At 40.7% G+C, this 17,705-nt stretch overlaps 1 protein-coding gene across 1 annotated transcript in view; it reads left to right on the top strand.

Annotated features, from left to right (window-relative positions):
• Cht10 (Chitinase 10) overlaps positions 1-17,705 on the top strand; it is a 127,215-nt gene that overhangs the window by 89,066 nt on the left and 20,444 nt on the right. Inside the window, exons 35-41 of the mRNA XM_080283727.1 lie at positions 1,859-2,035; positions 2,278-2,489; positions 5,039-5,174; positions 11,355-11,497; positions 11,994-12,179; positions 13,655-13,780; positions 16,137-16,302. Of these exons, the coding sequence (XP_080139853.1) occupies positions 1,859-2,035; positions 2,278-2,489; positions 5,039-5,174; positions 11,355-11,497; positions 11,994-12,179; positions 13,655-13,780; positions 16,137-16,302 (1,146 nt within the window). The remainder of the gene's footprint in view (positions 1-1,858; positions 2,036-2,277; positions 2,490-5,038; positions 5,175-11,354; positions 11,498-11,993; positions 12,180-13,654; positions 13,781-16,136; positions 16,303-17,705) is intronic.

The raw sequence follows: 17,705 nt of genomic DNA, 5'->3' as shown, positions 1-17,705 counted from the left end.
ACCACTGTGTTAGACTTTGTGACTCCGTGACTGAGGGGTAGTACTGTTCAGGAGTAACTTACTTCTTGTCACTTGTGCACACCATCTAATGAAGTTGGAGTATAGGCCTTATTTAAATTTTTTTTGCAGTTTGCCAATTTTTATGTGGGTTGTATCAAAGTGCAATTGTAATGGGGTCTGTAAAAGCCCACATTGCTTAGAGGCAAAGCGGAGATCTTCTCTTTGGCTCAGTGATAACGTGCACCTATGAAGTGCGAGGGCCCAGGATCAAATCTCGATCAGGACAGTGTGATTAACTCAAGTTTCAGTTCGGTCATTACATTGGTTGGCAGTGGTGTGGGATGTAAGGTAAGGCTTAGAGGGCAATGATATTGTTGTTGACAACATCTTAATTCTTATATCCCGGGGGTGAGCTGTCCGGTGTGGCCCGCAGCGCCCCCAGTGGTGGCCTCCAGTGCGTTACGCTACCAGTGTGTGTTTGAAATTGACCAAATGAATCATTGAGGGGAGAAAAGAGTGATGTAATGGGGTCTATAAAAGCCTGCATTGCTTAGAGGCAAAGCGGGGATCCTCTCTTTGGCTCAATGGTAACGTGTGCGCCTATAAAGCACGAGGGCCCAGGATTGAATCTGGTCGGGAGTGTGATTAATTTGTCAAGTTTCAGTTTGGTCATTACACAATGAGGGCATAAATTACTACATTTTGAATGCTTATTCAATTTATACAAATCTTATGTTAGTACTCGTATAAATAAAGGCGTTTGTTCTTTGGTTTTATTATTTTGTTTTTTCATGCTTTATGTTTATCTTATTTCTTTATTTTATCTTTTTATATATATATTTATTTATTGTCACTGTGACTTTGGAGTTTACCAGAGTACATTGTCCAAAAAGACGAAGAACTACTCTCAACTTCAGAGGATTCATTTGATACTTAGGTCATTAGAATGAGTCCATAAATGCAGCCTACAGAACGTGGCCAGGTGGATAGAAAACTCTCAGCGTCAGTTGCCCAATACCCTCAACATTGTCTCTGGGAAAAGACCTTTAACTTGCTTCACAATGACCTACTGGCCGTTAGACTGCTCCATCACAGCTCTGCAAATTTGTGGATTTACTCCTCGATCAATATCTCTGCCTGCCTCTAGATTACCAGTAATGTTACCTAAATTTTCCATCTTTTGTGTGTTATTCAAAACATACAGTATAACCTGCTCATACCTATGTTTGTTTTTATCTGTAATGATACACTGTATAGTTTCCTCTCATCTAGTCCATGCAGGAGTTTTTGTAGTATCCATTCACATCATATCCAGCATTATCCATTCCATTCCTCTCAGAAGATGCTTGGATCTTTGAGAGGCTTCACAGTTTTGAACAGTTATCTGTATATGGAAGAGGAAGGACATAATAGTTATGGATATATACAGTACATGCTTTTCAGTAGATTTCTCTGTTTACCAAAGGCCTTGTAGCTCTTCTCATTATTTACTTAATTACATGGTCATTATTGTCATTGAATTCCTTTGTCCTTTATGAGTATAAATGTATGTATTGTTGAGGTTGGTTTATGGTTGCCCACATGTTCCTCGAGTGGTTGTGTCATCTCATTAATTTACTTGAAGGAGTTGAGCTGAGTACTTTGAATCTTTAATTTTGGTTTACTCTATATGGATTTATATATCTGTTTCCGGACTTCTTACTCACTTCAGAGAAAAACCTGTCATCAGGTAATTACATGTTTTTAAAGCACTTACCATTTATTTATTTTAATGCACACTGATGATGACAGTGCAACACATTATACAATGTTATTTAATATTACAGAATGACCCTTAACCGATATTTCTTTCTTCAAGGCTTCAAGGTTGTCTGCTACTTCACCAACTGGGCATGGTACCGACCAGGAGAAGGCAAATACACTCCTGATGATATTGATGCATCCCTGTGTACCCACATTGTCTATGGCTTTGCAGTTCTTAATGGAAACAACCTGCTTATCAAGCCTCATGACACTTGGGCTGACTATGACAACAGTGAGTTTGCATATTTGTTTTTCCTTACAAGTGTGGATTTTGACATAAGCCTGTTATAAATCTTCAGCAGTTTTACATTTTGAGATTAAAATCTGCCTTTTTCCTCAGCATTTATGCAAATTTAAAATAAGACTACAGATTTATGGGAATATGGGAGCTTCAAGAATTTTAAATTCTGTACAGTAATCTCAAGAATTTAAAAATCTGCCCAACCAGTTAGGACCACTTTTTATTTCTGACAGGATTCTATGAGCGTGTTACTGCATACAAAGCAAAAGGGGTGAAAGTCCTCGTAGCTATTGGAGGATGGAATGATTCCGCTGGTGACAAGTACAGTCTTCTTGTTAACAACCCTGCAGCACGTGCGAAATTCATCGAACATGTCATTCAGTTCATCCTCCAAAACAACTTTGATGGTCTGGACTTGGATTGGGAATATCCTGTGTGCTGGCAGGTGAGGATTGTTTATCATCATTATTTAACATTATGTTTGGAGTGAGTAGTCCAATCCCAGGTCCATATATTCATGATGGGGTAACAAAACGATTGCCTTAAATAATTGATATATTGTGAAGAAAGCACCTGAGAACAACCACATGATAATTATGGCATATGTGGATGTGGAAAAGGCACACAACAAGGTGAAGAAGAAGGGATTATGAATGGTGTTAAGTATTTGTGGAGTGGACAGAAAATCCTGAGTGCTGTAGAGTTTTTATGTTGGTAGTGATCTATGTAAGTGTACTCTAGGTGGATGCCTGAAAGTGGTTCATTATCTTTGCTGAATGGTACTGTAAAAGGGTGTGTGATGCTACCATGATTATTTGGGATTTATATGGATGGGATATATGACAGAGATCTAAGTAGTAGTTTATGATAAGGGGAGATGCTGGTGAGGGATGCCTTGTTGTGGCAGTGCTGATACACTGTAATCGGGTGGCACCACTACCCAGTTATACAAACATCCCAATGCTTCTTCCCTGTCCCCCTTAGGAAGGATGCTGGAGTGCAGGAGGACATAAACCTGCAGTCCACTGAGTTCACATTCAGCTGAGCCTAAGGCCACAACAACAATAGAAATGAGGAATATATTGTATCTGGTAATGAATGGTTAGGATGGAGTACTTCAGATGAAATGTATGCAGATGATGCTGTTTCCTAATAACAGTGAATGGTATCTTTGCTGAATGGTTCTTGGTTTTGTGAATGCTTGTGAGGAATGAGGTCAGAAAGTCTGTCTATCTATTGCCAGACGCCATAATCCCGTAAGGGGTGGCCATTTGACTTTGAGTTATTTGTTTTATGGGGAGGGGCACTAACCCTCCACCAACCCACTTGTTGACACGTAGGGAGCACGTATGGTTTGGTTATATGGTTACCACCCAGCATTGTAAATGGTTTCTTGGCTTACAGGAAACCATTTGGCTTGTCACTCAATGTAAAACCACCTGTAAAGGAAAGAAAAGCAACAAGAAGTGACAGGAAAGATGGGAGAAATAGGAGGAGTGAATGTACATATTTATTTCAAAATGTGTTGCACAGTGTGCTGTGCTGGTGAATGAAGTGACCTGAACTGATTTAAGAGGTTAAGTACCTCAGTACAGTTATCTGAAAGAGAAGTAAATATGTAAAAGAATTATGAACAGGGTGACTAAAGGAAGGAAAGTAGTTGATGTTTTGAAGTCCTTCATATGAAATGAAGTATGGGTACTGAGTATGTAAGTTGTAAGAGGGCTGCATAAAATGTGTTAGTCGCCAAATTAAGTGCCCTTAGCATATGGATGTGAGATTGCAGAATATTTGAAAAGTCACAAATAACAAGTAGTGGAATGGAGCTTTTCAGGAACATTAGTGGGTTCTGTATATTAGACTGGTTAAAACACATAGAGAATTATGAAAGATGTGGATTAAGAAGTTGATTGACCCGAGAGTAGAAGAGAGTATGCTTAATTTGTACTGATATATTAAGGGAACTCGCTTAAAGGCTGCCTTTGGCAGCCTCCGTTTGATGTCAAGAAATGAGTCATAACTCAGGAAACGGTGGCCCAATTGGACTGGAGATTGTATTATTCTTCAGGTTTGAGCATTTTAACAGTAGAGTACCCTGCTCTAACAAAAATTGCGTTACACAGCACCATCTTTGCTGTGTGTGATAACAAACAAACATACAGAAATCCAATCATTATAACATAGTTGTGATTCATAGGGTGGTGGAGAGGATATATGAGTGAATCTGAAGATGGCAGGAAGCATGGAAACACAAGAAGATTGATGAAAGTGGTAAATGAGCATGTGAGGCAAAGTATGAAAGTTACAGAAATAATAAATGACAAAGGATGTAGATGGATGGATGAAGTACTGTGTGTAGCCTGTAGAGATGCTCATGCAAAAGAGTTGCACCCCTTTTAGTTAGTCAGTTGATAGAATGGCTCACCTAATGCATGGAAGAGCAAGTCAGTCAGATAATTATGTTGTTGATATTTTGACTATAGGTTAATAGGAGCAAAGTTTTTATAAGACTTGATTTCCGAGTGAATGAATGTATGGCCCATTTCACTGGATATCCTGTTGCTAATTCTTCTACATCTTTATTATTCTTTTCCTGGTTCTTGATAATACCCAGCCTATTTATAACAGTGGGATGTAGGGTTAGAATAAACATAGGTTATAATTATACTTTATCATTGTTCTTTCTTATTCAGGTTGTTTTTATTTATCAATATGATTTAATGGCATAGGGATTTGACATCTCCATTAGCACAGCTTTCATCTATGACAGATGCCACTCTTTAACAGTACAGATAAGGAACTTGAAGTAGAGCTTCCTTCTTCTCTGGCTTGAACAGAGATCAAATAGTTGTTCTCCAGATTTCTCCATCCCATGGAGGGAGAGATAGAGAGAGAATTTAATTTTTAGCATAGAGTAGGCAGTGATTTTTATTCCTTAATAACACCAGATGTATCACATCTGTTCCCTACTGAGACTTATCACATTCCTGGCAGGTAAATTGTAAGAAGGGTCCAGCCTCAGACAAGCAGGCCTTTGCTGCTTGGGTGAGGGAGCTTCATGCTGCCTTCCAACCACATGGCCTACTTCTGTCTGCAGCAGTGTCTCCCAGCAACAAAGTAATTGATGCAGGTAACTAGTTTTTCAAATTGCCATGCTGTTAATTGTTCAAGTGGAAGAATTATACTGTTTATTTGCAAGCGTTACTTATTGAAGACCTACGGCAGTTTTGGCCTGACCAGGATCAGCTTCAGGTGTAAATCATCCTTTCATTTTAGAGTGTTAGTGGCTAGTAGAGAAATGTATCTATCTATCTTAAATATATATATATATAGATAGATAGATATATATATATATATTACTTATTGAAGACCTACGGCAGTTTTGGCCTGACCAGGATCAGCTTCAGGTGTAAATCATCCTTTCATTTTAGAGTGTTAGTGGCTAGTAGAGAAATGTATCTATCTATCTTAAATATATATATACACACACACTGTATATATATCATCTCGTCTCATCAGCCATTTGAGTGTCCACTGCAGGACCGGCCTATCCCTGCTGAAGTGGGGACAATACAGCCAGTGTATCTCTACCAAGTGGCTTAGGCTGTCTAGTAGAGATTGTACAGTATGTAGGGTGAGAAGTGCTTGTAAGTGTAATTGTTGTGTTGGAGTGGCTTTGGATGTGTGTGTAGTCTGTGAACCAAGTGTAATCGGCCCGCACAAGCCAACTGGGTGCAAGCATACTTTATTGTATGCGACACTGGTTCAACCACAGCACCCCTTGTGTCTGCCAATGCAGTACGTGGCCAGAGGAACGCTCCCAAAGTTTTTACCCTGGCGGTGCGTGAACCCTCATTCTTCAGTGTACAAAAATGCACACTTTACCACTGTACCACAGAGGCTCCACTGTATATAATATATATATATATATATATATATATATATATATTGTTGATGAACAAACTTCAGTAACACTTCACTGTTTGCCAACAACACTTCGCTGTTTTCACAAGTACCAAAAACATACAAACTTCACTGACACTGCACTACACTCAGACTCAACTGAAAACTGAACCCTCTCTAGTCTCTTCCCCATCCTTATATAAGCTTCCATTGGCTTAGAATGATCCACATTTCTTCACAGTAATGGTATATTCCAAAGAGAGAGCACGGTTACAACAGTCACCCACTCGGAGACATCCAAAACATGCCAGAGTTTTCTTACATTACATAACACTGTAAATAATTTAGCATACATACTTAAATTTAATTACATAATTTAACAAGCACATAAATAAAACATTATAGAGAAAAAGAGCACAGAAATTAATGTACAACTTACAAAATAACTACGATCACAATAGCAGGCTAACTGGCAACTCTGACATACAGTGGTAAAATACCAGGAACACTGAGAAACATCCAGACTACCTAACTAGCAAATCCTGCTTCTCAACACACTCTCTCTCTCTCTCTCTCTCTCTCTATTCACTCTCATCTTAAATGTCATGTAATGGGGTGTATAAAATCCCTCATTGCCTGTAGGCAGAGTGGGGATCCTCTCTTTGTCTCAGTGGTAACGTACATGCATATTAAGCCGAGGGCCTAGGATCGAATCCCAGCCAGACCACTGTGATTAATTTGTTGAGTTTCAGGTCGGTCCATTACATTGGTTGGCAGTCGTGTGGGATGTGAGGCGGGGCTTAGAGGGCCATGATGTTGAGAGTATCTTAAACCTTACATACGGGGGATGAGCTGTCTGTGTGGCTCGCAGGCTCCCCCTAAAGGTGGCCTGCAGTGTGCTATGCTACCACAGTTCTTCGAAACTGACCAAATTAATCAGTAGGGGAAGAAAAGAGTGATGTAATGGGGTGGATAAAAGCCCGCATTGCCTGTAGGCAGAATGGGAATCCAGATGATGTTGACGATGATGATATATATATGTATGTGTATATATATATATATATATATATATATATATATATATATATATATATATATATATATATATATATATCATCATCATCTGGACCTCCTTTCCCACCCTAGGGCAGGGCGAGGAATAGCAGTGTCCAGACAGCCCAAATTTGCCCAGTCCAATGGGACACACTTCCATTCACTCATCATTCAAGCCCCCGCAATCCTGGCTCTATCGCATACACCATAAACATTCACCACGTTCTGTAGCTTCACATAAACATATCCGATAGAGTCAGTCCGGACACTGCCATGTTAAAAAGGGTGCCAAATCCCTGATCATGCACGTCTCCTCACAACATTCATCCAGCCGGCTCGATCTCCTGTCAGTCCCCTAGCCTCACTGACTTCCAAGCCCCTCTTCCTCACATACTCATTCACCATATCTTTCCACCTTCTCCTTGGCCTGACTCGTCTCCTCCCTCCTTCAGATTCGCTCTGATATACCTTATCACCATTCCCTTGTTATCCATTCTCTCCACATGACCATACCATCTCAGTACACTCTCTTCAATTCTGACGTCCACATACTTCCTCACTCCACATCATTCACGAATCATATTATTTTGTATCCTGTCCACCCTCTGAGCTCCACATACATTCCTCAGTAGTTCCATCTCCACTGCTCTTACTCTTGACTTTTCATTTTCATGCCACACCATAGTCTCACATCCCTATGTTAAAGTTGGCACACTCCATCATGTAGCCCTCGTGCAGCTGCAACACTCAAGCCTCTGTTTCTTATCAAGGCCTTCATTGCACCAGTTACTTTTCTTCCTTGTGTCACTCTACTTTCCACGTCTTTATATATATATATATATACATATGGAGCCTCTGTGGTATAGTGGTAGAGTGTGCGTTTCGTACACGGGTGGGCCAGGGTTCGCGCCCTGCCAGTGTAATAAACTTTGGGAGTGTTCACCCGGCCATGTACTGCATTGGCGGACACAAGGGGTGCTGTGGTTGAACCAGCGTCGCTTACTGTAAAGTATGCTTGCACTCAGTCGGCTTGCATGGGCCGATTACACTTGGTTCACAGACTACACACACATCCAAAGCCACTCCAACACTACAATTACACTTACAAGCACTTCTCGCCCTACATACAATCTCTACCAGACAGCCTAAGCCACTTGGTAGATATGCATTGGGTGTATCATCCCGACTTCGGTCGGGATAGGCCAGTCCTGCAGTGGATACTCAAATGGCTGATGATGATGATGATGATGATAATTATATATATACAGTGTATATATATATATATATATATATATATATATATATATACATATGTATATCCATCCATCATCCAGTTCTATGTTGTCCCATGAGGAGTGCTGGAGCCCAGGGCTAGGCAAGTTGGTCCTGACATTTAAGATGAGAATGACCGGCCTCACTCATCCCTGAGTGGCATTATGTGAGCAATAAACCCCAACCACCCCTTGGATGTAAACCTGCACCAGCTCAGTACGATTGGAGTGCCTTAATTACTGGCTGAACCACCAGGCGCCATAATTTGGTTATATGGTTATCACCCAGCGTAGTAAATGGTTTCCTGGTGTACAGGAAACCATTTGGCTTGTCAATCAGTGTAGGGTCACCCATAAGCAGAGGAAAGAGTGATGGAAAGCAAGACAGAAGAGGGAGTGTAAAGCCACCCGTAGGCAGAAGGAATAGGAAAGAATGAAGGAAAGAAAGACAGAAGAGGAAGGAAGGAAGAGAGGAAAGAGGAGACACCCAAAGCAGCACTACGTTGAGTGAGTGGATCGTGAGTGCCCCCACCTACCAGAGAATATATATATATATATATATATATATAATAATTGATAAAGCAAATAATACTTTTTGTAATATATTTTTACTGTTACTGGAAGTATTGTTGATATTATGTTAAGAAAGAATTTGAATTTTGTGTTAACTCACTGAGGCCTGGTATATCTGTTTCATTTAATATTGCCAGCTCCTGACAGTTTTATTCAGCTTATGATAGTCATTTCAAACTGGAGGGATTAGCAGTAGCCATAATAAACTTCTTCAATATGAGAGGCCTTTTTCAAGTTATTTACAAATGTCTGGGATCATTTAAAATGAGCTAAATTACTTGATAACCTAAATCATGGGGAAAGGAAAAATATATTTAGGGTGGCAGGTCAGGTGAAGAGGGATAATCGGGATATCATAGGTGAGCAGTGTGTGAAGAATGATGAAGGAAGGGTAGTGGTGAACAGTGAGGATATTAAAGATGCATGGAGAGAGCATTATAACCGGTTGTTGAATGAGGAGTTTGACTGGGACAGGGAAGGTTTGGAGCCAGCAGATCCAGTGTCTGGCCCTTGGCCTTTGATTGATACTGCTACTGTGAGTGAGGCAATAGGCAGGATGAGGGTGGGGAAGGCAGCAGGTGTGTCTGGGTTGACTGCCGAAATGTTGAAGGCCTCTGGCGATATAGGGGTGAGTTTAGTCACTGACCTGATAAATAGGATTATTTATGAGTGTGTTGTCCCAGATGATTGGCTGAAGAGTGTAATTGTAAATGTGTATAAAGGGAAGGGTGATGCCCTGGAAAGAGGGAATTATAGAGGTATAAAGCTTTTAGATCAGATAATGAAGGTAAGGGAGAGAGTTTTAGAAGGTATGATTAGAGAAAGAGTGAATATTGATGAGATGCAGTTTGGGTTTATGCCAGGTAGGGGGACCACTGATGCCATATTCATTGTTCGACAGCTTCAGGAAAAATATATTGGTAGGAGAAGGGATCTTTATTTTGTTTTTGTTGATTTGGAAAAGGCCTTTGACAGAGTCCCTAGAGAGGTGGTGAAGTGGGCAATGAGAAAGCTTGGCTTGGAGGAGTGGCTGGTTAGGGTGGTTATGGCCATGTATGTGGGTGCTCACACCCAGGTGAGAGTGAATGGAGATTTGAGTGATGAGTTTTCCGTGAATGTTGGTGTGCATCAGGGGTCAGTCTTGAGTCCCATGTTGTTTATCATGGTACTTGAAGCCCTTTCACGTGACTTTAGAAACGGACTCCCATGGGAGTTGTTGTATGCTGATGATTTGGTGTTGATTGCAGAGAATGAAAGGGAGGCGGAGGAAAGATTTAGGAAGTGGAGAGATGGTATGGGGCAAAAGGGTTTAAGGGTAAATGCAGATAAAACAAAAGTGATGATATCTAGGGTTGGTGGCGGTACTGTCAAAGACGAGGGAGAGTGGCCATGTGCAGTTTGCCACAAGGGCGTGGGAAGTAATTCCATCTTGTGTGGTGTGTGTGATAAATGGGTGCATAAGAGATGTAGTGGTATCAGAGGTAGACTGCGAGATAATGCTGATTTTATGTGTACAGCATGCCGGGGTGAGCAGGTGGAGATCGTCAGACGTGAAAGAATTGAACTTGCTGGTGAATCTCTTGAGTGTGTGGAAGAGTTTTGTTATTTAGGAGACACGTTGTGTGCTGGAGGTGGGGCTGGAGCTAGCTCTGTGGCTAGGGTGAGAAGTGGTTGGAAGAAGTTCAGGGAGCTCTTGCCTCTCCTGACATTGAGGGGGCTCTCCCTACGTGCTAAGGGGTCTTTGTATGCAGCGTGTGTTAGGAGTGTAATGCTGTATGGCAGTGAGACCTGGGCAGTGAAGGAGGAAGACATTCGCCGGCTCAGACGTACAGAAATGACAATGATTAGGTGGATGTGCAGTGCGTCCCTGCGTCCAAGGCCTGGAGGGGCTGGGTTTACAATGGAAGAGTTGAGAGGTAGGATGGGACTGGACTGTATTGGTGTTGTGATGAGGAGAGGTAGATTGAGGTGGTTTGGACATGTGGAGAGGATGGGGGATGATAGTTGGGTGAGGAAGGTGAGAAGTGTTAATATTGGGGGTGGGGTTGTGAGGGGTAGACCGAGAAAGACATGGGACGAGGTCATTAAGTGTGACCTTAGGGTTAAGGGACTGAACAGGGAGGCTGCAATGGATCGTGCAGCATGGAGAGCCGCCATTAGGTGACCAAGGCCGACACATGCAAGCATGTTGGAGCCTTTAAAAACGAAACGAAACGTAAAAAGATGTCATCTGGATTGAAGTGATCATCAAGAAGTTGGTTTACTTTGTTGTTGTTGTTGCTTTAAGCTGATGTGCACATGAACCTGGTAGACTGCAAGCTGAAGTGCCCTTCTCAGGTAGTCCAGCATCCTCCTTTGGGGGGACAGGGAGGGAACTGAGAGACATATCGATAACTGGGCAACTTATATTGGTGCAACTGTCTAAAGGCATGCCTATCTAGCATTGGTTTTCTTTGTACAGTACATATATGCTATGAACATACAGTAATATGCCCCTTTCTGCCCTGTAGGTTATGATGTCCCCACACTGAATACGTACTTGGATTGGATCGCTGTGATGACATACGATTACCATGGCCAGTGGGACAAGAAAACTGGTCATGTTGCACCTATGTATGCTCATTCTCAGGATGAGAACTTATTCTTCAACTCTGTGAGTTTATTTTATTATATAGTGTTCTCTGAAAGTTTAAATATATATATATATATATATATATATATATATGATATTGTGGAAGTTCCTTAGAGATGTTGTAAAGGTTAACAAGAAAGTTTGAGCAATCATTTTAAATTTTAGTATTTTTTTTTTGGGGGGGTACCATATATTACTTTTATGCCATGCACTAATGTGCAGAGCACTGAGGCATACTGTATATATTTTGCATTGAAGAGTACCTTAAGTAAGTCCTTGCTAAAGAGCAATGATGAGTTCTAAAATATCACAACTGCCATACGTACAAATGATAATGTAAATGGGGGAAACTATCAGAGCAACTATAGGTAGCAGTGCAGTTGTAATAAACAATTTTTCTGTAATTGCTTTGGATTTAACAGCAGAAATGAACGTCACAGAAGGCAACATATAATGAGAGCTGTTTGTATGAACTATCTTTACCAGATTGTACCTAATTCTTAATTTTCCTTAACAGAACTTCACCATCCACTACTGGCTGGAGAAGGGTGCTGATCCCAAAAAGCTGGTAATGGGCTTACCAATGTATGGACAGTCATTCACACTGACACAGTCCTCCAACAATGGGCTTAACCAGAAGTCCTATGGGGGTGGGGAGGCTGGCCGCTACACTAGGGCCAGGGGATTCCTTGCTTATTATGAGGTAAGTAAATGTTTTTAGATTTATAGATTGTCTGGTGATCTAGTGGTTAGAATGCCCCAGCCTGACCTTGACACACTCACACATACACACACAGGTTTGATCCTCAAAAAGTGACTGAATGTTCATTAGTCTTGTAATCCCATCAAGGTAAGTAGGCTGGTCATCTATCCTTACTTTTACTGGACTACAGTACTGTACTCTAGCTTCAAGTCCTACACCTCAAACCGGGTAATATGAGACTGGTTGTTACTTTTTCTGTAAGCACTCTAAGTCCTAGATTGATTTATGATACTGGACTCGTATATAAGGTCTGATGGTATAGCTCTGGTTTGAGATTACATAATAGATCCAGAACTGTGTTTGTATACGGTCTCACTTATTTTCTGCAGTTAACAAATCTCTGTTGCTGTTAATCATTATCAGGAATAATTTTGTCTTGTATTTTTCATTTAAACATTCACCCTTGTTTGGTTGTAAAGTGTTTAGTAGATGTATGAGTGAAGGTAGAAGTATAAACAGGCAGTCTAATGCACAACTCAGGAAGTTTATGAACCCTAGTACACTATCTGAAATGAACCCTGGTACACTATCTGAAATGAAGGTATTGATGATGATGATGACAAGATTTGAATTTTTATAAAATGTCTTGGTTCATACTATGCTTTGAATGCATAATAAAAATGACCCTCAGCTGTACCATAAGTGAGTAATTGTAACTGCAAGCATGTTTGAACCTTTATAGATGATACAGTACTACAAAGGAATGGAAGTTTATCCATCCATCCATCCATCATCCAATCCTACTTTGCCCTATGAGGAGTGTAGGAGCCCAGGGCTAGGTAATTCAGTCATGACATTTAAGATGAGGGTGACTAGCCTCACTCATCCCTGAGTGGCATTACATGAGCAATAACCAGAAGCACCCCTTGGATATAAACCTTCATTGGCTTAAACTGATTGGAGCGCCGCAGTTACCCACCAAACCACCAGGCGCCATAATTTGGTTACATCATTTTGTTTATATAATTTAGCTTGTTGACCATTCAGTATAAACTGTTCAAAACTGTCACCACCACCACCCCACAGATTCACCACATCAGTATTCTACACTGAAATCATTACAGTATCCTCTTCTCACCTCCCAACGTTTCCTTACAATGACAAATACTGTTACAAATTCCATGTCATCTCGGCTGTCTAAAATTTCTTGCCAAAAATTCTCCAAGAGTCATCTTTTGGCATCCATCCCTAAAAAAGAAACAGAATACAGTATACAGTACACACTGCATCCATTTCGCTCATGGAACAGACATCTCCAACATAAGTTTCCCAAGAGAATAGGAAGTATCTGGTGGAAGTATCCTGAAAGCCACGGTTTATAGAATTCACTCCTGACACTTGTGATTTCATATTTCTCCCAGAGTTCATTTGATGATTAAAGTCTTTTTCTTCATTCTGTCTGTTCCTCTCCACAGATCTGCTACAAAATCCAGCAAGGTGGATGGACAGTGGTACGAGATCCTGAGCAAACGATGGGCCCCTATGCATACAAAGGGAACCAGTGGGTTGGATTTGATGACATTGCAACAATCAGATACAAGGTACTGTAGCTGATCTGTTTATTACAAATTTGCATTAATTTTTTTCTTATTGTCTGTGTCTTGTTATTTAGTGTATGAATGCAAGCCTTGCTTTTGCACTGTCAAGACCTGAGGCTTCTCTTATCTAATGATCACATTTGAAACACAGATATTAACTTGGAACTAAACTTCAGCTGCCTCTTTTCCCAAATATAATACAGTTGTACTGCAGTACCTGGTAATCTTTCGTGAAAAAAGCACAAGATATCTGCTCATGAAAATTTCCTTACAGGCCTGGTGCCTGCCATCTTTGTTGCTGATACCTCTAAGTTACAAAACTATTGTTTGTGTATTCTACTGGATTTTGCAGTGCAATTTAGTGATATGCTAGCTTTCAACCACCTCCTTCACCATGTATGTAAAGGAAGTAAATAATGTACCAGGAACTTATGCTGGTGTTCTTGATGTTCTGTATTGATATTAGTGTCTTACAGGAAATTGTCCCTTTTACATTGCCCAAGACATTAAAGTGTACATGCAGTGTGGCAGCTTCAGAGAACTCAAGTTGGGATTAGTAAGTGTCTGTTCTTTTTATGAGAGTCTCAAGGACTGGAGTAGGGTTGTCATGGATGACTCCACTGATGTTGTTGATACTGAACTAGATTCAGCAGTAGGGCACACCATCATCTCCAGGAGTGAGGGTTCCTGAGACTACATCCCATGCACATTGTCTGAATCCTTTTGGAACCTGTCACCCCAAAGGGCAAAGTGAGGGAGGTAGATACAGGTAAATGTCACATATTCTGCTGCTGAAGAGACCATCTGATCTGGCCTGGAGGCTGTGTTGAACCAGGGGAGCTGCACAGTAGTCCCCATGGTGGGAAGGAGGAATACAGAAGAATCCCCAAAAAGTATACTATGTCCAGCCAAATACACATAATTAGCAGTAAGGTCATGAACCATTGGTACACATTCATACAGTTGGTAAAGTTAGCCACTAAAGTCTACAGCCCAAAGACAAGTAGCAGTGGTGAAGCTGTGGGTAACTGTCTTCCCTAATGCCAGTGCCCTACTAGGCAAGTTATGGCATTGCATCTGATCAGATAAAGTGTGTTTCATATTTCCAAAGTGTCTCACAACCTGCTAGGAAAGAACAGTACAATTTTTACAGAGCAAGGACCTATTTTTGCCATTGTGTGTGCTTAGACCACTATACCATTTGCAGTCTGTTGTCAGACAAGACTAAAGATAGGCACTATCATGCGTTTCTAGAGATGATGTCTTGAGTTGACAGATATCCAAAGGGAAAGAGGTTTCCATCTTCTATTTTTTCACAAGACAAATATTTGCCATGACATTCTGAGGGTAGAGTTATTCAGATATTTGTCCCATGATCCTCCAACTTTTTGTATGCATTATTCATACCAAGCAGAGGTTTGTATTTAAATATTTTCTATTTGAGACTTTCTGAAGACAGCATTAGATATTTGTCCAAATTGCCAACATTATGTTCAGTATATTTTGTTGGTACTACTGCCAAGGTCTTTGTGTCTGGATGTTAAGGTCTTAGATATGATGAAATGAGTAAGCCTTACAGTATCCATAACTGTATCCCAGAATTCTTCATCTACACAGATAACCTTTTGTATGCAACTGGATTTTATTTATATTATTTTCAAACAGATATGCTCTATCTCACAGTCCTTGCTCTCTACTCTGAGTCATACTACTTATCACCTAATTTCTAGCATTAACCTTACTTCTCTCCCTCCATAACATACTTGGCCTCCCATCTTAACACAGTCTTCTCCAGCCACTCCCTCTGCTGTTCTCCTCTCCTCCATTCCAGACAAATCGCTGCCCTTTTACATTCTTCCCTACATTTCTCTGCCAACACTGGCTTCCCTCCCTGCCATCATTGACATCTCTTCCCTACAATACTGACATCTCTCCCTTCCAACACTGACATCTCTTCCTTCCAATACTGACATCTCTCCCTTCCAACATTGACATCTCTTCCTTCCAACACTGACATCTCTCCCTTCCAACACCGACATCTCTCCCTTCCAACACCGACATCTCTCCCTCCCAGCACTTACATCTCTTCCTTCCAACCCTAGATCTGTCCCTTCCAACACTGACACCTCTCCCTTCCAACACTTACATCTCTTCCTTCCAACCCAAGATCTGTCCCTTCCAACACTGACATCTCTTCCTTTCAGCACCGAGATCTCTTCCTCCCAACTCGGACACCTCGTGCTTCTAAAACTGACATTGCTCTCTTCCAACAGTGACATCTCTCCCTTCCAATACTGACATCTCCCTTTTAACACTGACATCTCTCCCTTCTAACACTGACCTCTCTTCCTTCCAACAGTCTGAATGGATCAAGCAGATGGGTCTGGGAGGTGGAATGATCTGGGCTTTAGACTTGGATGACTTCCGGAATCGGTGTGGTTGTGAGCCTCACCCACTACTGAGGACCATCAATAGAGTCCTCCGCTCTCACTCTCAACCCGACCCACGATGCCAATTACTTGGCGGTCCAGGTACATTTAAAGAGAAATGAACTGGAGGTTATATTTCTTTCTTTCACCACTTCTCCCTAATGACATATTTTAGTTTTTAATATTGCTTCCACCAAATAACTTTTGTTCAGCCATAGACAAATTTTTGTGAACTGAAGGAATTAGAGATAGCCTTCATTAACCTTTTGCCTATTAGAGATATGCTTAAAGTTGAGTAAAATTATCTAATGGTAGCATCAGCAACAAAAAAATATATCATTGGATTGACGGTGTTAATTTTTGTGAACTGAAGGAATTAGAGATAGCCTTCATTAACCAATTGCCTATTAGAGATGTGCTTAAAGTTGAGTAAAATTATCTAATGGTAGCATCAGCAACAAAAAAATACATCATTGGATTGACGGTGTTAAATTGCAGTTTGAAAACAACTTATTTATTTAGAGTTGGTCCCCATATCTGCAAGGGTTTGTTGAACAACAGACACTTTGACAACTAGGACATGCAGAGACAGGAGTTAATGGGTAGTGGGGAAAATCAGCTGGAGCAGGCTAATTTCTGTCATTCAGATGTGAACACTAAGTAATTTTATTACAGTAAATTAGATGAATGAATGAATGAATCATTATAACTTCCCGTATTTTTTCTGACGTGAATAAAAGTACTGTACTGTACCTGTATAACAAAATGACATTTCAGGGTCAAATTAGATGGCTTGATAGAGAAGTTCAGTAATTTGATGGGCTTCCACCCCCCTCGTGCCCTCTGCTTTTGTTTTCTCCATTGACCAGTTTCATTTGTTGAATATTGTTTTGATCTGAGTTTTAGGGCATAAAATCTGTACACACAATGCTTTGTGGAATTTTGTTCTAACTCGAGTAGGAAGTAAACTAACAAGTATCGTAACTGAAATGTTTTCTCCATAGCTGAATGAAATAGTTTGTTGCTTCAAGAATGAAAAAAAGGGTAGATACAGCCTTCAGTAACCCATCCTCTACCAGCATTTTCTCTTTGGCTGAACAAAACAGTTTGCTGCAGAATGCATATATTAAAACTAGTGGTGTATATTGCCTTGGTCTGTAGCATGGTATGCAGTGTATTTTTTATCAGAGTATACATTTGAATTTCAAAAAATAATTGTGGATGTCCTGAGTGGTAGATAGTAGATGGCTGGCTACCATGAGAGTGATATATGGCAACAAGCTTGGTAACTAGCCGCACAATCATCACTCTTAAGCAGGAAGCTCAGCAATAAATATGCAGTTAAAAACCAAGCTCAGACTTCCACACTTTTGCAAATCTTCCTACACAACTGATATTCCTTTTTCACAAGGGTTTTCAGTTTTTGAGAAGTAATTAGCTGGATTTGGCAGCTGATCAATCATCCAGCCCATAGAAACGATTAGCTGTACCATGGCATA

This window comes from Coenobita brevimanus, chromosome 98, assembly GCF_032717465.1.
Source record: "Coenobita brevimanus isolate Jiangsu-jjx chromosome 98, ASM3271746v2, whole genome shotgun sequence".
Lineage (NCBI taxonomy): Eukaryota > Metazoa > Arthropoda > Malacostraca > Decapoda > Coenobitidae > Coenobita > Coenobita brevimanus.
This window is presented reverse-complemented; position numbering and strand designations above follow the sequence as displayed.